This window comes from Mixophyes fleayi, chromosome 3 (assembly GCF_038048845.1).
Source record: "Mixophyes fleayi isolate aMixFle1 chromosome 3, aMixFle1.hap1, whole genome shotgun sequence".
In the NCBI taxonomy this organism is placed as follows: Eukaryota; Metazoa; Chordata; class Amphibia; order Anura; family Limnodynastidae; genus Mixophyes; species Mixophyes fleayi.
The window spans coordinates 316,856,865-316,877,159 of NC_134404.1; the positions used below are offsets into that span (position 1 = coordinate 316,856,865).

General features: G+C 38.7%; 1 protein-coding gene across 26 annotated transcripts in view; it reads left to right on the forward strand.

Moving 5' to 3' along the window:
* The window catches only part of NRXN1 (neurexin 1), a 1,083,382-nt gene that overhangs the window by 818,875 nt on the left and 244,212 nt on the right, over positions 1-20,295 (forward strand). For all 26 annotated transcript variants that reach the window (XM_075204069.1, XM_075204087.1, XM_075204059.1 and 23 more), the window contains one exon: positions 7,954-8,135. In XM_075204069.1, coding sequence (XP_075060170.1) covers positions 7,954-8,135 — 182 coding nt within the window. The remainder of the gene's footprint in view (positions 1-7,953; positions 8,136-20,295) is intronic.

Genomic DNA, 20,295 nt, shown 5'->3' on the forward strand with positions numbered 1-20,295 from the left:
GGCGGGGTCAGGGTGACGTGATTCTCAGGACGGGATAGGGGAGTGTGACCCGCTCTCCAGGGAGTTCAAGACAACTCCCAGAAATTCGGGAGTCTCCTGGACCTTCCGGCGGAGTAGAAGTATGGTTCTATACAGTAGAGTGGTGGTTTTTTTGATCTCATGCTTTGTCAAGCCATTGCAGGCAACATATTTGTTTTAATTGTCTTGTCACCAATGCCACAATATTGTGGTTTGCTACTTCCTCATACGGGACAATTCAAATGTGGAAAAAAAATTGCCTGTTTGCATATTTGGGTTTGCATAATTCTCCTAATGTACTTGCTTGCTGAAATCCATACTTGCCAACTCTCACGGAATGTCTGGGAGACTCCCGAAATCCAGGTTTGTCTCCCGGACTCCAGGGAGAACAGGCAAGTCTCCCGCATATTCCCTTGCCAACAACAACGCGATTCGCTGTCAATCGCGTCATTTTGGCAAGTATGCTCAAATCTCTTAATTTCACAGCCTTTTGTATCTCCCACATATTAGATTGCAAAGTCATTTGGGTAGGGCCATGTGTACTCTTTGTTTCATGACATTGTATGTTATTTATGTGTATCGTGATCCCCTCGAGATACAGAGCTGCAAAATATGTTGGTGTTATCTACATAAAAGGTGGCTGCCTCCACCGCTTTCCACAGCAGCTCTCCTACACCTTCAAGATTGGCCTCCTCAACATCCCATGTAGATTATTACAATAGGAAATGTACATAAACCTGTTCATTTAATGACGGTGTTGTGTGCCAGGTGCATAGGTCTTATAAATATCACAATACGAAGATCTCATGCGTTTCAGCAAAAATGCCATCTTATCCTCAAAGATCCCTGGACTAGCAAAGATGCAGAGATCAGCATGTGACGTCACACTAAACTAAGAAATAGATTGTATTCTCCAATGCTCTATGCAGTCCAAGCATAGACTGCCAGCCTGGGCACAATCGCTTCATCACTAATCACTCATTAATATGTTTTTATCTTTGTGTTATATACTTCTTTTATATAACACAAACTCAATAAAGGTTTAGCTGAAACAAAGATCCATTCACAAACAAATGGCTTATAAAGCGTAAACAATTAAGTTCTTTCATGAGCAGCAGTCATTGCCTGTCTACAGTACAGCATTGTTGTAGTCCTTTGTAGATAATGAAACTTTATTTACATAGGAGAGTGTATGTATCATGTACTTAATTAGACCTTTGTGCAGCCATGGGCAAAGTTCTTCTTAATTTCAACTGATGCATCTATTTCAATATTTTGTTATTGGCAGCTGTACCTAGTCTTTTTACATCCATCCATGTATGTTGTCTCCACTGAGCAGTATTCTGCATTATAATATATAGGAACTGCTGTGCCGCTTGCTTCCGCTGAATACTTGTTCAGCTGCCCCCACTGCATGCGGGAGATTGGTGTATTTCAACATGTAATCTCATTAAATAAATATCTCCTTCCATAGCCTTCAATGAAAACATAAAGGTGTGCATGTTTTAGAACATAAAGGCTTTGTTTCGCTAACTGAAACTCATTGCCAGTGATGGCAGATTGCCTACAAGGTCAATCTGATCAGAAGCCCCCGTGTCACATTTTGTATCTAGGGAGCTGACACTTACGGATCCGTTGGGTTTATCAACATTTCAGATCACTTGGCTCTGAGCCCGGTGTCTCCTCTTTACTTTGATATTCGCGGTGTATGAGTTGACTAGTAATGGTCATGCCGTTCTTATCTAACACACCTTTTAATGGAAAATTGCTGCTAACATTACAATCTAAAGAATGTAATTCAGCAAGACACCAAAAATACATTACATATCCTGATAGTTTTGTTTTTGCAAAAACATTTCAATGAACATCTCTTGCAGTGCAGTGCAAATGTTATTGTCCTTTAAAGTAAAATAATAAATTGGAACAGAAGTAATTGAATAAGTACCCTTACTATATAATAGATTCATGGGCTGTATTGCCGGTAGTGCCAACATAGTCTCCAGGACTGTACAATATAGGATATTGTAATGCAAACAATTCTCTCACAATAAACATATGCTGAAACAAGAGCTATGGATAAGCTTGAAACTATTTTTTTCCCTAAGGCCACATATCTGTGAATCCCATTTCACCACCATAAATCTTCATGGTTCCAACTGCCTCTGCATCCAAGCTGTATAAAATACATACATGGAAATAATTCAGTCCTATTGAGCTCATAGCTATATATTTATAGAATATATAAATGAAAAATAACTAATTTAATAATAAAAATAAATAATGTGTAAAGCAGAGTACTGCCACTATAAGGCCAGGCAGAAATCCAAAACTGCTCTGTTAATACCCATGCAGCACAAGCCTTGCAGACCAATAAGAAGCTGCCAGCAGGGAGCTTCATGATTCCTATTGGTTTGCACAGCCACTCCCCCTTGCTGCACACGTAGCATTGGTAGAAGCCTAGTGGGTGTGACAGCTTTGACCAATAGGAAGCCACAAGCAATGTTCTTGTGGCTTCCTATTGATTGGCACAATACCCCTTTCTCAGGCCTCTCAGCACTGAGGTCATGGGTTCAATTCCACCCAGGGCCCCATCTGTGTGGAGTTTGTGTGTTCTTCCCAGGGACAGATTAATCCTAGGGCTAACTGGACTACAGCCCAGGGGCCTCGGGCATCCAGGGGGCCCTTGAAGGTGCTCAGCAGCATTGATCGGTCAGGGTCGGGGGCGCCCCCGACGCGATCAATGCTGCTGAGCACTTTCACTGAGGTCCTTCCCCTGTGGGCTGTGGTCTCCTTACTGAGGAGATCTCATGAGTCTCACTCTCACGAGATCTCCTCAGTAAAGAGCATATAGCACGCCGGGGAAGGACTACAATGCCAAGAGAAGGAGGTAAGTGCCTTGGGGTGGCGCGGCTCACCGGGGGGGTGGGGGGGGGCTCAGATCATGGGGGGGGCCTCACGGGTGAATGGAGGCCCCCTTAGCCCAGGGGCCTCCATTCCCTTAATCCGGCCCTGGTTCTTCCCGTGACTTGTAGGTTAATTGATTGTGGAAAAAAGGACCCCAGATTGTATGTGTGTTAGAGAACTGTAAGCTTCAATGGGACAGGAACTGCTGTGAATGAATACATATTCTCTGTACAGTACTGCTTAATATGATTGGCTCTATAAACAATAAAAACAATTCAGTTGGCAGTTTATCTTCCTGAGAAATCTTACAAGCCAGACTGCCTATGTGGGACACCAAATAAATGCAGATAGGATTTCCCCGAAAGTGTAAAAATATTTCAATAAAATGATGTGAATAGCAGTAATGCTCTGTAACCTACAGCAACTGTCATAATAACATCGCTCTTGTGATTAATGAAAGCGTATATCTTATTGGTTTTTCAGGTTACAGCACATTTTAGATTTGCATCCTGTTACATGACACCGTTTTCAGTAAAAAACAATTCTTTGATATTAGTAAGTGCTAATATGGATGTAGAACAGCAGAAATCAATTGCTGTGGAGATTTTAAAGTCTAATACTGTTATTTAAAACAAGTAAGGTGTATGTAACATAGTTACTATTTAATAGAGAATGTAACATAATATAATGAGAGGGTGTATGTAATATAATACAATGAAAGAAAAGCAATAGATGGAATCAATGCAGCAGAATGTCGAGACCGTCTTTCCAGTAACTATTTGTACTGCTACAGATATAAGTGAAGTTATCAAGGTTCTTGGCTCCCACTTTCTCCACGGAGCATCAAACAGGATATATTTCTATGCATTGCTATGGCAACTTACTTTAATTGTATGTCATGGCGAGAGTGAAGAAACAAAATAGAGTGACAAGTGATGTGTTGATGTAGGTTAACGCTCTTTGAAAGTAAGAGAGAAAGAAGTGCAGGAGATGATGCTTTTAGAGAAACGAAGGCATTGCATGTAAAAACAATGGCTACAGAGCCGTCTCCAGTCAGCGGTGTGAAACTGACCTGAAAGTTTTTCGTCAAACCACTTCTGGATTATTGTTTTCAAGCTGAACCTCACATTTTAAATTGAACATAAATACTAGGGGTGTGCACCGGCCACTTTTAGTGTTTTGTGTTTTGTGTTTTGGGTTCTGATTAGCTTGAGGTTTTGGGTTCTGATTTGTTTTGCCAAAACACCCGACGAAAGGTTTTGGTTCTGATTTAGGATTTTGGGTTCTGATTTATTTTTAAAAAAGCATAAAAAGGTGCTAAAATCACATTTTTTTTGTTTTTTTTCACTCCTACGCTATTATTAACCTCAATAACATTCAATAAGAATCATTTCCACTAATTTCCAGTCTATTCTGAACACCTCACAGCTATCTGGACTGCGTAGTGGAGTGGCCCCGGTACCGAATTTGGTACCAGGGCCACAATACCTCCTCCAACTGGTCAGAATTCCACTGCACAGATGGCTGCTCCTACATCCTCTGCAGCATATAGAGGGTATAGTTCCAGCGCGTCACTACCTCTTGTTTTCGACGATGACAGGTCATTTTCATTAATTTTTGATTTGGCAGCAACAGTCAACATATTTTAATATCTGATACGCATCTATCTGGACTGCGTAGTGGAGTGGCCCTGGTACCCAATTTGGTACCGGGGCCACAATACCTCCTCCAACTGGTCTGAATTCCACTGCACAGATGGCGGACACCGGATGCACGTCTAACACCAACATAGCTGTTAAGGCCGCAGTTATTTTTGGGTACAGCACCAACAGTGAACATAGCTTGACTTTGAAATAGCAGTACCTAGTATTTTTGGGTACAGCAGCAACAGTGAACGTAGTTTGACTTTTAAATAGCAGTACCTATTATTTTTTGGTACAGCAGCAACAGAGAACGTAGTTTGACTTTTAAATAGCAGTACCTAGTATTTTTGGGTACAGCAGCAACAGAGAACGTAGTTTGACTTTTAAATAGCAGTACCTAGTATTTTTGGGTACAGCAGCAACAGTGAACGTAGTTTGACTTTTAAATAGCAGTACCTATTATTTTTTGGTACAGCAGCAACAGAGAACGTAGTTTGACTTTTAAATAGCAGTACCTAGTATTTTTGGGTACAGCAGCAACAGAGAACGTAGTTTGACTTTTAAATAGCAGTACCTAGTTTTTTTTGGTACAGCAGCAACAGTGAACGTAGTTTCACTTTTGAATAGCAGTACCTAGTATTTTTGGGTACAGCAGCAACAGAGAACATAGTTTGACTTTTAAATAGCAGTACCTAGTATTTTTGGGTACAGCAGCAACAGAGAACATAGTTTGACTTTTAAATAGCAGTACCTAGTATTTTTGGGTACAGCAGCAACAGAGAACGTAGTTTGACTTTTAAATAGCAGTATCTAGTATTTTTGGGTACAGCAGCAACAGAGAACGTAGTTTGACTTTTAAATAGCAGTACCTAGTATTTTTGGGTACAGCAGCAACAGAGAATGTAGTTTGACTTTTAAATAGCAGTACCTAGTTTTTTTTGGTACAGCAGCAACAGTGAACGTAGTTTCACTTTTGAATAGCAGTACCTAGTATTTTTGGGTACAGCAGCAACAGAGAACGTAGTTTGACTTTTAAATAGCAGTACCTAATATTTTTGGGTACAGCAGCAACAGAGAACGTAGTTTGACTTTTAAATAGCAGTACCTATTATTTTTTTGTACAGCAGCAACAATGAACGTAGTTTGACTTTGAAATATCAGTACCTAGTATCTTTTAACTAATTTTTTGACATTTTTTTTTCAATTATTTTTGTATAATTTTTTTATATTTTTTTTAAATCATTTTTGTATAGGTTTTTTATATTTTTTATAACTTTTGAATAATTTTGAAATAACAATGCCCTTAGCAGAACAGAGCACAGGACACAGGCAGCACCACTGGATTCAGCAGGACAGAGCACAGGACACAGCACCACTGGATTCAGCAGGACAGAGCACAGGACAAAAGCACCACTGGACTCAGCAGGACAGAGCACTGGACAAAGCACCACTTGACTCAGCAGGGACAGAGCACTGGACAAAGCACTAAACTGATCAGGAGCTCCCTAACTACAACCTCCCTCACGAGTGATCACAGCCAGAATGAAGATGGCGCCCGCAAGGTGAGTATTTATGACATCCGAGTCTCGCGAGATCCGACGCGAGACTTGAATGTCATAGCCTCGGTTTGGCTCCGTTTGGCGCCCGGAAGTTCCCGAACAGTGCTCATCCTTAGTAAATACCAGGAATATGTGTGTATATGCGATCTAGTCAGTGGCGGAACTACCATGGGTACAGGGGTATAATCTAAAAATTTTATTATGGGTGACGTGGTGGCACAAGAGTTAGTATTGCTTTGGCTTGGCAAATTGATTTCATTTCAACCAGGGTGCTGTGCACAGAGTTTATAGAAGTGGTGACTGCCAGAATTTGCATACTCTTTGTTTTCATGTATGCATTTATTTTGCCTTCCTTGTATATCCCTTTTTTATGTATGTCCTGTTTCCCCCACTGTACGGTGCTGCGGAGCACTGTGGCACCTTACAAAGCTACTATAATAATAATAATAATAATAATAATAATAATAATCTCCCTATGTTGGTGTTGTTAGATATAATCTCGCATACAGTCCACAGAAACACGGGCAGATTAATTTGCTTCTGACTTGAATTGCCCAACTATGTGCGTCTGTGTTTTTGCGGTAAGAAAATTAAATTGTAAGCTCCACTACAACAAGGAGGCCTGGCTGACAGCACTGTTGAATATGTTGGTGCTTCAAGGCCATCAACAAAATTGCACACACATACATTTCCTCACTTGTCTCAAAATATCTCCCTACTCGACACCTCCGTTCTGCACAAGATCTACGTCTCTCTTCCACTCTCATCACATCCTCCCATTCTCGGTTACAGTATTTTTTTCGGGCTGCTCCCACTATGTGGAATTCCCTCCCACGCACAATAAGACTTTCCTCTAATCTTCAAACTTTCAAGCGTTCACTGAAAACGCACCTCTTCAGACAAGGTTATGATATTCCTCAAACACCATCTTAATTTCCCTAGATTACCCTATTACCATCCTCTACACTGCTAATGCAAGACATCAACCCTCTGACCAGCATTGCAACACACACATCCCACTCAGTACTTTTACCTTTGCATTCTAGCTGGTCCATTTTGCAATATGATGTAGCACATGCCCTTGTGTTTCTAACTCCCATTGTCCTATAGATTGTAAGCTTGCGAGCAGGGTTCTCTTACCTCTCTGTATGTTTTATCCAGTATTGTCTTATCAATGTTCCCAATTGTAAAGCGCTACGGAATTTGCTGGCGCTATATAAATAAATGATGATGATGATGCTTCTACACATGATAATAGTGTTCCCGTGTGTATGTGTGCTACATTACTATCCTAGTTTTTCATTGAATTGTAACTATCTGGACAATGAAATGCTTTAAAACATTGTATCATTTTTGGCAAATGCATGTAAGATTATTATTAAGACTATCGTTATTCAGTAGCACTAATGAGATTATAATACACAAGTGATTTAGGTTTTTTTTTTATAAACTACTGTAAATAATTTGTGCATAAATGGTACATTTTTATGTCATTGCTTCAGCGTTCATTAGAAAAACTTGTGTATTATGAGGAATAAAGCATTACTGTAAATAATTTTGGGTATTAGAAGTCACCTCAGAGATCCTCAGCAACTTATAGTATACTTATAACTTACAGCAGTACATTATCCTATTTATGAACATTAAAGTTACAGTAGATGTTGCATTGAATGCAGAATTTCATTACTACAGTATTCTATTTTTATATTTGCTGTTGTGTTTAATAATATCTTTGGGCATAATATTTTATCATGCGTGTCTTTATTTTGACGATGTATCCGTATTGTTATGTAATCAAATATATATTCCTCTTTTATTTTCTTTGACAGCTGGAACAACCTATATTTTTAGTAAAGGAGGAGGACAAATAACATACACTTGGCCCCCCAACGATCGGCCCAGCACGCGAGCTGACAGACTGGCTATAGGGTTTAGCACAGTACAAAAAGAAGCAATATTGGTTCGAGTGGACAGCTCTACAGGATTGGGGGACTACCTAGAGCTGCACATTGTAAGTAATAAATGTTTTCTTTCTTATTACAGTATATAGTTCCAATACCATTGGTGCAGATGGTTATAATATATATATATATATATATATATATATATATATATATATAAATATATATATATATATATATATATATATATATATAACCTTTAAATCACTTTGTTATTTTTTCTTTTGTTAATGTGTTCACTTTCTTCCATACTGGTTCACACCGTCAAATGTGATCACAACAGATCACATTTAATGTACTGTCTTTAAAATGATATTGATGGTATTACTGTTATTATTGCTCAGCATTATTAGTAATAGTAGTATTAGTGATACAACCAGTAGTATCAGGACTAATTATAGAACACATAACACGTAAACTTAATACAACATACATTCTAAGACATATTACACAGTGAATAAGAGGATGATTTTCTTAAGATGTAAGTTAATCCATGTTTGTGGATCTGTGTTCATATAAACTGCCTAATCGGGTTAGTTGAAAATAGGACAAATAAGTGATTTTTACATTTTCTTGTAACCTGATTGGGCGATGGACTTACATAAAGTATAACTTATGTGCCCTTTAATAAATCAACCCCTAAATTGTCATTGTTACTCATTTTGTATAACTCAAAATCTTTTGAAATTTAATATAAAATGGGATATCCATAATGCAATATAATTAAAACAAATTTTGTAGAAAAATAGCAATGTTGAGCTTTTATCCTCAAATAAAGTATTGGACTTATTCAAATATACATTTGCACCAGGCTGTGCCCATAGCCCCATTACAACATGGGGATGGCAGTGGTGCATCCATGGTTCCTCTGTTACGTAATTAGTCTGAATAGTAATGGGAGCTCCCACGTATACTTTTAATTAGGTAAACTATGGCTCTTCAGTCCCTATATAACTGTTAGAACAATCCACAACTGCTGGAGAACAACAAGTTACATCTTTACTATAGGCATATTTACACTTGTGTCCTACTTACAACTATAGCTAACTAAAATACAACCATATCTCATAGTTTCCACTCTCCCAGAAGACTCCCCAATTTCTGGTAGTCATTCCGGAGTCCCAGGAGAGCAGGGCAACCTCCCGGTTCCCGGCCACATAGTTAAGTGGCGGGGCGGCAGGGCTTAGTGAGATGTTTTGCATGTCATTGTGGGCCCGCCCCCTTACTGCAATAGGCCAAGAAATATGATGGCAGATTAGGGGGCAGGGCCAAATGGTGCGACTGTTGGTACAGTAGGGGGGACAGACTTTCTTTGTCTTGTTTACATATTATGAGGGAATGCATTTTCTAAATCACTGAAAAATGAATATTCAACATAGTTTATATATGATGTTTGCCTAAGATACTTCTATTTGCTTAAAGCTAAAGTAAAATAGTGTAGACGATTAATACCACCACCACAATTACCTTTTTATGTGTGCTTCATCCTGACTGATTCAGTAATATACACACTTATGAAGTTTCTAAAACAAGCAAACAAAGAGTGAAGACTATTTTTGAGCATCGGTAGACCACTAACTAGAACAGTAAGCACACTAAGTTGTTCTTGCCTTGAAAAACATGCCTGAAATTGCTGCACAAAAAAAATGAGATGTAAATAATATACCCTTCTCTGGTTGGTGCCGTTACACAGCTCCCAACATTTGTAAATCAAAAATTTGGTCAATTTGGCACTGGTTTGTACAATGCAAATCCCCGATAAACCCAGCCAACCAACCACTCTTCGCCATTCCCCTGAAACTCAGAACTGTTAGGAGATGCACTGTCATGCTTATTTATAAATATTGATTGAATATAATAAGAGGGATTGAAGTTAAAGCATAGCCACGCACAACGCATTTTACTACAGATTTAAGGAATTCTTATTTTTTTCTTCCTCTCATTCAACCTTGTAGTTTAATTTACATATATATGCATTAGTATATTCATTGGTTTTTGGCTACTATCTTATTTCATAAAGGATAATTAACATCACATCATAGTAATGTATACATCATTGGTTAAGCTTATTCATTTATGTTACATTTGCTAGAGATTTATTTAAGGGGACATTATAGTATAATTGTAAATAAACATATGTCGGGCTTTACTAATTCATAATTTTGATGTAAATTCAGAGTCATCATATCTGCGATCATCAAATCATGATAGTTTGTTTTCTACAACATATTCCATTGCCACTGTTGTTATGTATGACAATGGACCCCTTGTTTTAAACAGGCGAGTCTCCTCTTTGCAGTTATTTGATGAAAGTCTTCTTACTATCTCCTGGGTCAAATAAAAATAAATACCAAGCCAAATATAAAATAACACTTAAGTTTAACTCTTAGGGGCATATTCAATTAGCCACGTTACGCACAAAAGTAACGCTGCGTTAAAAGTATTACTGTTATTACGATAATTCTAACCCGGATTTCATCTTGCAGCTCCCTAAGCTGCGAGCAGAAAGCCTGCGTTAAAGGTACCGTAATAACGGTAATTACGCGCACTATTACCGTAATAACAGTAATAGTGCGCAATTAAATATGCCCCATATATTGCCTTTACAGTAGCTACGCCCTAAATCTGAACCTATCCCCAAGTGTTAACATTTCATTGAATTTAGGTTGAGCCCTAGTCCAAGCTTAAATCTACCGATAACCCCTACTCAATTTCTAAAAGATCACTGATTTTGTTAAATTCTAATAACATAGGAAACACTTACACTTAGTACGTTGTGCAAACTGGTTTTGACTTGACACCGTTGTAGATTTTTCCACATGTCCTGCAAATTGATACGGAGCCCCACAATGTCATCTTAGCCCTGTCCATACTAATGTATTAATGAGGCCCACTCAGAAGCATGACACGACACCAGTAATAGTAAATATACTAAAAATGGAAAGCATTAAAAATAGTTATAGAACATGGAGAATTACTCAGAAGAGACGTAAGCCTTGTTAACGTGGTATATTGCAACGTGAAGGCATGAATAGCAAGTGATGATATCAGAGTCATAACCTTGATGCTTGATCTGCTGTTTGACATGTGTAATAAATGAGCTTACTGGTGTACAAGTCTTTGCAAAGGATGCTTTGCTGATATTTCTTAGGATAGTTTTTGATCCAAGATCACATTTGTTCCTGGAACTCGGCATAAAATTACTGATGCATATAGTAATTCAGTTTTGTGAAAAGAAATGGCTGCGGTTCAAGAAATCCTACCTCTAGGTCATCTAAGTGTATGCATAAATCAATATAGCCAAAGTAAATAGAACTTAGGAAGCTTTAGAAACACCTTAGAGATGCATTATATTTACACATCGCAATTTATCTTTAGTAATAGGCAATGTATTTACTGTATAAAAGCAGTCTTTATATTGATGCATCTTGCCTCTAATTATGACATGTTACAGTAGAATTGCACCTATAGCCAATGCAATACTGCATGCACGGTGCCTAGCTAATTGGCACATGAACATTCAGTCGGATAATTTACACTGTTCTGTGGACCATTGACTAGCCACTCTTTAAATCGTAATTATATATGACGTCTCCAGTTTCATAACCCAAGCTGGCAAAAGCAATTATCAATATTAAACTCACTTATCTTTATTATAGGTTTCTTGCCATTCGATATTGGGAAGTGTAGTGATCCAACTCAGTTAATGACCATTTTATTAAGTATCTGAAACCTGGTTTATATTCTATCCTTATTTATCATTCATAAGTAGTATTCCATCAGTAAGTAAGATAGATGTTATATTATAGTATGGTGTGCTTGGTCCAATAGTAATAGAGTATTTGGAGAATTATTGTTTTTTTTTAATATTCTTTTTTTTCTGGAGACATTTTATCTTTTACTTCATACGTACTTTTATTTTACCATTCTCCTTTTCCATTTGTTTCTACCATGAATTTCAAAGCCTGCAGTGTTTTAAACAATAGAAGAAAACGGAAAAAAATAATAGAAAATTCTTGATAAAGAAAACTGTGCTATAACCTCTAACTTGGAGTATTTTCTATCAGGATCTTTCCAAGCCTGGCTATTTAACAGTACCCTCTGGAATGTGCACTACTAATATAGAGGACCTGCTAATTAAATATGTAAAGCCTAGGAACTAAATGGTAGAATTTAAGTCATTGGGCAAAATCTGAGTAGGGATCAGGCAATGTCATTCTAGCCTCCAGGGCTTCTCTTTCTGCTCTCAATAGAACATAGTGGAGCCTTTTCTGAGCAAGAGCGGTCAGGGGCACATATGTGATTGGCTCATTATCAGAAGAGGCCTCCCCTCTGCTCTTTTGAGAGCAGAATTGGGGTAACTGAAGGGAGCGGGGTTGTCAGGGTACATGGGGACCTTGGAGGTGGGGCCAACTGGCATTGTCACGCTCTCCTCTCCTCTGGGCCCTATAGCCACCATGCCCCTTGACTCATGATATTTAGGTCCCTGGTTGTAGGATCTTAGCTATTGTCGCATAGTATTTACACAAAAAAATAGCTGATACCGTGGTTAAGTATATTCAACTGCTATGATCTCAAAGTTCTTGGAACGTAAGCTTTTATTTTAATGAGTAGATGAAATGTGTGTGCTGTATTTGGTGTCAAGAGCATTATAGAGCCCCATTTTTATTAAAGGTGTTTTTAGTAAGTGACCCAGGAGTGGTTTAGGTTAGAGCGAGCTAATGGCTGTATCAATTACTGAACTCGTTGCCATTATTGAAGCAGTTTAATTACACATACTCTTCATGAATTTATACATTTGCTCTAACTTATTAAATGAACCAAATACAGAAGCTTCACAATTCCACATGCTTCTAGGTTTTCCATTATCGCTAACATACAGTGAATATAAATATGGTCGGGTTAAAAATAAATACCAGGCTTGGTCACGTGGCACATAACAGTTATAGACTATTCTGTGGATTATTGTATTTTCAATTTCTTTAATCCCCATTTTCCTTATCCACAGGGTTTATCTGCATGAAATGCAAGCTCAGCTTTTTTTTTTTTTTTTTTTTTTTTTTTAAATAAAACGAATTCAGGGATGGTTAAAAAATGGGCGAAATTGTTATCTTTTAAAATGTATGAGAGTGCTGAATTTGTGAACCTCCGTGTACAAACATATGGTTTGTTTGATAAACAGTGAAAGAAAGAATAAATGTTTTTTAGTTATAAACAGATAATACAAGCCACAAGTGCCTGGCACCACAAGCAGTCGGTGAGATTACAGGGCACATACATATTTCAGATTGTAAGTTGACTCTCTTGAATAACAATTTTTATTTCATCCTTATATTGTTAATGTTTTTCACTTAGTTCGTGGCACAAGAATCTAAGTCATCTTGTGTAACCCGGTGTTAAATCATTTGTATATTGCCACTTGTATTTACTTGTATGCTGCACAGTTGTTTTAATTAAAATAAATTTGCACTGCCACCTGTGGAAAAGATTTTGCTAATGCTAATATACACCTCCCCCTAGGTGGAACGCTGCAGTATGCTACATGGAGTCATTTGTTTTTACCAGGGCTCTGTTGGTGCTGGCAAATTAATTTAGTTTGTCAACTTGAAATGACAGTGGGCAGGGGTGTCAGAGAAGGGACCAATCACCAGTCGCAGTCTCTTGATTGGAACTTGTGATTGGTTCTTCTGCTCATACTGGTTTTTAGCTGAGCAGGAGGATGTTATTAATATATTTTCCATAGGTGGTAATACAGCCTTAATGTTAAAAGGTATGAAATATAATTTAGCTGTTTATATATTCAATGTAGTTTTTAATATAGAAAGGCCCTTTGCAATATTTTTCCAACTAGTAAAGGATTATATTTATTTCCCAGACATATTAAGTTGGTGCCTATTTATATATGGGCTGGGGCATATAAGCTTCCAGAAACAACTAAAAAAAGATTGTTGTGGGCAACTAATGTGCAGGCACTAAACAGCGCCACATGATATTGGAAAATCATGTGATGTCATCATTTAATATCATAGAATAGTCCTCTACTGGATGAAATGCCTCTCAGAGATGCAGATACATTAGATATGTTATGCAAGGCAGCTCATATTGCTGCATTTAAAGTACATGTACTAGTAACTGACATGCATGTTGCTAATAGATTTATTTTGCAGTGACAGAGCAGGTATATGGGGGTGACAAATATCATACTTGCCAACTCTCCCGGAATGTCCGGGAGACTCCCGAAATCCGGGTCAGTCTCCCGGACTCCTGGGAGAGCAGGCAAGTCTCCTGCATCCAGCAAATACCTGGCCAAAATAATGTGATTCGCAGTGAATCGCGTCACTTTGGCCCTGCCCCCCCCCGCATCAAAACAACATTTTCGATGCTGGGAGCGGGGCCAAAATGATGTGATTGACACCCCGCCCCCTCCCACCCTCTAGTCACGCCCCCTGTCCAGGATCTTCTGGACTTCAGTGCCCAAAAGTAGGCAAGTATGACCTATATGGATCTTAGGTGACTCCATAAGTCCTCTAGTTAAAAAATAAAAACAAAAATAATTTCTAATCCTATTATTCAGGACATCTAAATGAATTTAATGTTGGTGTATAATAAAGAGAATGTGCTAATTCTGTTAAAGTAAACATGAAAGTGTTTCTGTATTTTCCATAACTAGTGTCCATTAAATAGAAATAAATATTTGTTCTAATATAGTAGCAAAGGAAAGTCATATCTGTTCAAAACAGAATAAACACTATAAAAAATTCACTTTACTAGTACAAAAATCATTTATTTTGTGTAAACCCGAAATATCATAAAAAACAGACAAACAAGTGATATATTCTATGACATGATTAGTTATCAAGGGTTTGGTATGTGATTGGTTGGGCATTGTGATCTCTAAATGAAGAGGACTCACCATTCATTAATGATTTCATGTTTTACGTTACTATGGGGGGAAGTGAAGGACTGCAAGGACAAGGGGTCTCCAGAGGAACCTCTTGGGAGTCTGTGCAGCTTGATGCTGTCATTCTAGCATGACATGTGTGTCTCAGAGAAACATTCATGATCACAAGGGTTAATTGCAAAGCTAGGCAGACATGATGACCTATTTTATCAACCTGATATTTATCGGGATGTATGTTGTAGAGAAGTTACATAAAACAGCAGAAATGGTGGGCATACAACATAACGATAGTGAAGTCACCCTCTGTATCATGCAATTTCATGCAATAACACAAGCTCTATAAGTGTGATGACATGTTGTCAGAGTAATGTATACTTAGCCTAAATGAATGAAAAAGAATGAATAACCGAATTCAGTAAATTGCCCAACTAATATTTATAAGACAAGCAGCAGGGGTGTACGCAGTAAAGCTTAGCATTTGTTAATTACTGTTAACCTTCAAGAGATTGCTGAAATAGAAAAGCAATGAATAAAATGGCCATAAAATATAAAAAGGTCATTCAGCAGCAATGTTGTAGCACATGTCCTTGTAGAAATGTTGCTGCTGTGAAGAAGATAAGTATAGTATGCAGCCAGCAATCCACAGGGGCTTGTATTAAGAAGCTAAGCAGTTAAGTTTGAGACTTTGCAGGTTGTGAATAACACCAGTTTTAAGGAAGTTGATTTAAAGCAGTCTAAATGGTAGGAAAATTCATAATGGGAAGCTGGAGCTTGGTGTACTTCCATGACATGTAGCTATCTCATTTGGAACAAGACAAATGACCTGGACTTTGATGAAACTACTATGTCCTGTACTTACATATTGCTTAATCCCTCTAGAGAGGTAACATTTTTCTTTAAGGGCAACAAAGGTCACCATAGACACACAGGAAAAAATCGGTTAAAAACTGATGAAAGCCCGTCGTTTCAATTGAGTCAAACACCGTGAATTACAACCGACTACATGCAAATATAATTGATGGGGGTCATTTGCTAATATTGCTAAAATGTGCAATTCAGCACTAAAAACACATTAAAATGACAGCAATTATGTTTTCGCTCTATTGTTTTCATGGTGGACCCAATTTTCCCATTTGTTGCAATGTTTTGAAGTGCACATTTACACCTTTTAGTAGATAACTTGATTGCCTGATTGAGAATATAGTAATGCGACTCTAAACAAAGCTTCTCTATCACTTTAATTATTTCTACCAGCCTTACAGAAACAATGGAAGTAGTTAGGGTTGCTCCCCAGGGACAGTATGGAAATAAATTACTTCTATTAATGTGAAAACACGTCTGGACTCAGAAAGTTGTCATGTATATGCAATTGCAAAGTCTATCCTGCTGAATAAGACTAGCTTGTTTGCAATTCCTGCCAGGAAAACGGTTCTGCACAATAAAATGATCTTGAAGCATGGAAATCAAGTGCAGGAGTTTGAGAATCAAATGCTATTCTAGTAGTGTTTCTGGTATTAATCCAACCTGAAGATCAGCTTACATTTTACAGATAGTTTAAGTAGAATAGTTCCCATGAGTATCATATACTCTCGCAGGAAGCTTACTTTACTGTGCTTTGTTCCCCCACTTGAGTTCGCCTCTTAATAATAAAATATTTTTTTTCTTTTGAAATAACTGAGCATAATGCCATGTAAAATTGTTGCATGATCCTTTCCAAATACAAATATTTGTTAAATATTAAAACACTTTGATAAAGAATGTATGAATATTTGTTATAAATACAGTCAACAAACAAGCCTGTTCTAGCAATAATAAACAACATAAGGCTTTAACTCTCCCATGTTCTTGCTTATAACACAGTAATTCCTGTTTATTTAATCAACTTGCCCAGTGTCGATAGAAAATTATATTAAAGGCTTAAAATTCAAGTTGTTCTTATATGAAAAGGTTCTTGTAACACTAATAACACGCACAGGTGTGTATGAAATGCCATACCATGACACAACTTAAGATATGTGTGTTCCCCTGACATGTACTTGGCTGAAAGCTATTGTTCTTTGTTATCAGCTATTTGTGGCTGTGATGGCTTTATGTTGTGTCCTTCAGAATGCTTACACACCGGTGGTTTGTTGTGCGTCATTCACAATCATAGCCACATCCTTTCTTCTCTGCTCAGACTAGAAACTCTTCTGCATTTATTAATTGTTCTTTTTTTATTAAAAAAAATGTGAATGTTACGTTTAGCAATCTTTTAATACTATTCTCTGCAGTGGTAACTCTTAGGCAAAGTATTTATTCAAATTTAATTTAATATGAATTTTAAAGCTCCAATTGAAGAGAAATAATTAAATATAGTGTCTCTCTAGTTTGTATGTAAGCATATGGAAAGAATAGCATACCACACACACACACAGAGCTGGTGCAAGCATTCTCAGCAACCTAGGCAAAGCTTCAGCCCACCACCCCTCCTTCCCCCAATAAAAATAATAACTCTTACCTCCTGCTGGCTGGTATGGTTGCAGCTCAGATGCACTGATGTCCAGATACAGAATGCTGTTCAGGCTTCACTGCTGCTCAGGAGCAAACGCAGGATATCTAGACGGGAGGCTCCAGATGTTAGATTCCAGAACAAAGCAAAACAAAGACTTGACATCACTCACCTGTTACACATTGTCATGTCCCCCGTTGCCCACCATCTTTTCTCACACATGCCCACATAGCTATTCTCACTTATGCTACCGCCTTGACCATCAGCAACTTGTCACACATGCTGCCCGCATAACACCAGCTCTACTCACATGCCCAGCTGCCCACCGGCTTATCTCTCACATACACCCCTCCCCTAGGCGTCTTTTTTTCACACCTGTCCCTCTTGCCTACAAGCTTTTAATAAATAAACATTTATTTTTTTTAGTATTTGCCCACTACTTGTCTCTCCTCTGTTGCTATCTACTAGTAAAATTAATTTTACATCTGGAGTATACTTTAACACATGAAAATAAAGAAATAAAGGTAATCTAAATGACAGAGATAATCTAGAGCTTTCCCTATTTATTTGCATGTGTTAATGTATTGGGTAGAAGTAGGCGCAAAGCCATTTTACTATAGTAAGCGGAGGGGAGAGAAGAAGGTTGCGGTGAGGGATTCAAATATCCTTCTACCACAATGCTCTCCCCACAGGGTAGAACGGCTGATGCCATCTGAGTAGAGCTCCAAAAAGCTAGGCCTTTTGGAGAGTGCTAAATTGTCCCAGACCACAGTCTCCATTGAAAATTGAGGACTGCTGTTTAATTAGAAATTTAGCCTAATGCTGGATATATCTGTGATACCTACTGCGTTAGGCTTTTGTTAGGTAGCTAGGTTACTTAAAAACGCCTAAACCATGTGGAGAAAGCCATTTTTGCATGGCTTATGGCTTAATAAATAGGGCCCCGATAGTCTGTAACTCATGGGGATTTCTGAGCGCATCCCTCTTCCTTCCTGTTTTATCCAGCCACATCTCCCCAATATTTTCAGACTCCCCACCCCTCATTTTCTGTAGCCTCTTATCCCACGCCCCAATTTCTGTAGCCTCCTCTCCTCCCCCTTGTTTTCTCCAGTCTCCCCCCCATGTTTAGTATAGCCACCTCTCTTCTCCCCTTGTTTTCTGTAACGTTTTCTCCCCCACATGTTCTGTAACCTTTCTCTCCCCCCTCATTTTCTGTAGTCTTTTGTAGTTTTAGCACCGCCCACGTTACGTTAACTAATAATATCTCACTATGAGAGATTATTAGTGTGTCCTCTCCTCCCCCTACTGTGGCCTCCTCTCCTTCCCCCCTCATTTTTTGTAGCCTTCTCCCCTCCCCCCTGTGTTTTCTGTAGTCTCCTCTCCTCCTTCCTCATTTCCTGTAGCTGCATCTCCTCCCCCCTCGTTTTTTGTAGCATTTTCTCTCCCCTTGTTTTCTGTAGATTTCTCTAGTGTTCGCCCCGCCCGCGTTACGTTAACTAATAATATCTCATTATGAGAGATTATTAGTGTGCCCTCTCCTCCCCCTCATTTTCTGTGGCCTCCTCTGCTCCTCCCTCATTTTCTGTAGCCTTTCCCCCCCCACACTCGTTTTCTGTAGCCATCTCTCCCCCCTTGTATTCTGTTACCTCCTCCCCTTCTCATTTTCTATAACCTCCTTCCTCCCTCCCTCACTTTCTGTAGCCTTCTGCCACCCATTTTCTATAGCCCCCCCCCCCCCCTCATTTTCTGTAGCCTCTGTAGCAATTGCACCGCCCGCATTAATTTAACTAGCAATATCTCATTATGAGAGATTATTATTGTGTTTGCCCAGCCACAGTGCTGCCCTCCCCAGTGCCCGGCGCCATAGGCAGCTGCCTATGGCGCCAAAAGACGTCTTGCGATACTAAGCTTCTCCCACTCTTTCAATAACATTTGTTTTCTTATTCTTACCATATCTGAGGACCATATTCATATCATAGAAATACTGTTTCCATGTGCCTAATCTAGAAATAATGATTATTTTTAAGGTGTGCTTGACTAGGGTCTGGGCACTTTATGGTATTCAGTCTTCAACTCCTGCATGTCTGTCAGAGGATGCTCTCAGAAGCAGGAGATGAGGGTGCTGATCTTATTAAAAATAGTGACCTGTACATTCGTGTGATTATCTTAGTGAAGACAGGGCTGCATGTGGCAGGAGCAGCGGTGACAAGCAGGGAGCCACAGACTGAGACTTAGTAGAATTAGGAGAGTCCTCAGTAGGACAATGTAGTGATATGTAGCTGCTGTCACTGGGGCAGCAAGATTATGGTGTCAAATGTACCTTTATATGAAACAAAGCATGTTATGTACTGGACCAACTCTTCCATATTAAACTAGCATTGATTACTAAATGTATGGGATACATAGCGAGTTTGCAGGTTATGGGGTTGAGAGGCCATTTTGAAAATGATCATTTGGTTCTAAGGTGACATACACACTGGGTAAAACGATTAGCTGTCGTTACAGAGCTCATTGGTGAAGGCAACCTCTGTACACACCAATAGCAGGTCATATCTATGTAGTGTATCTGCATTTTAGGTACATCCTGCTATGTAGTGAATACAAAGGTCTTCTTTACCATAGTGATTAATGATCTGCATAGTGATAGACTTTAGAGCTGCATCCACCATGCTCTTGGTGCATCTAACTGCACCTGAGGTAAAACTCTATGGCAGAGCCGTAACTAAGAATTCTAGTTCCTGGGACAAGAAAGAGAAATGCCTCCCCAGTAGCCCTCAATTTTAACCAAACTAAGCTAAAATATTCCTAAATTACGCCCCCC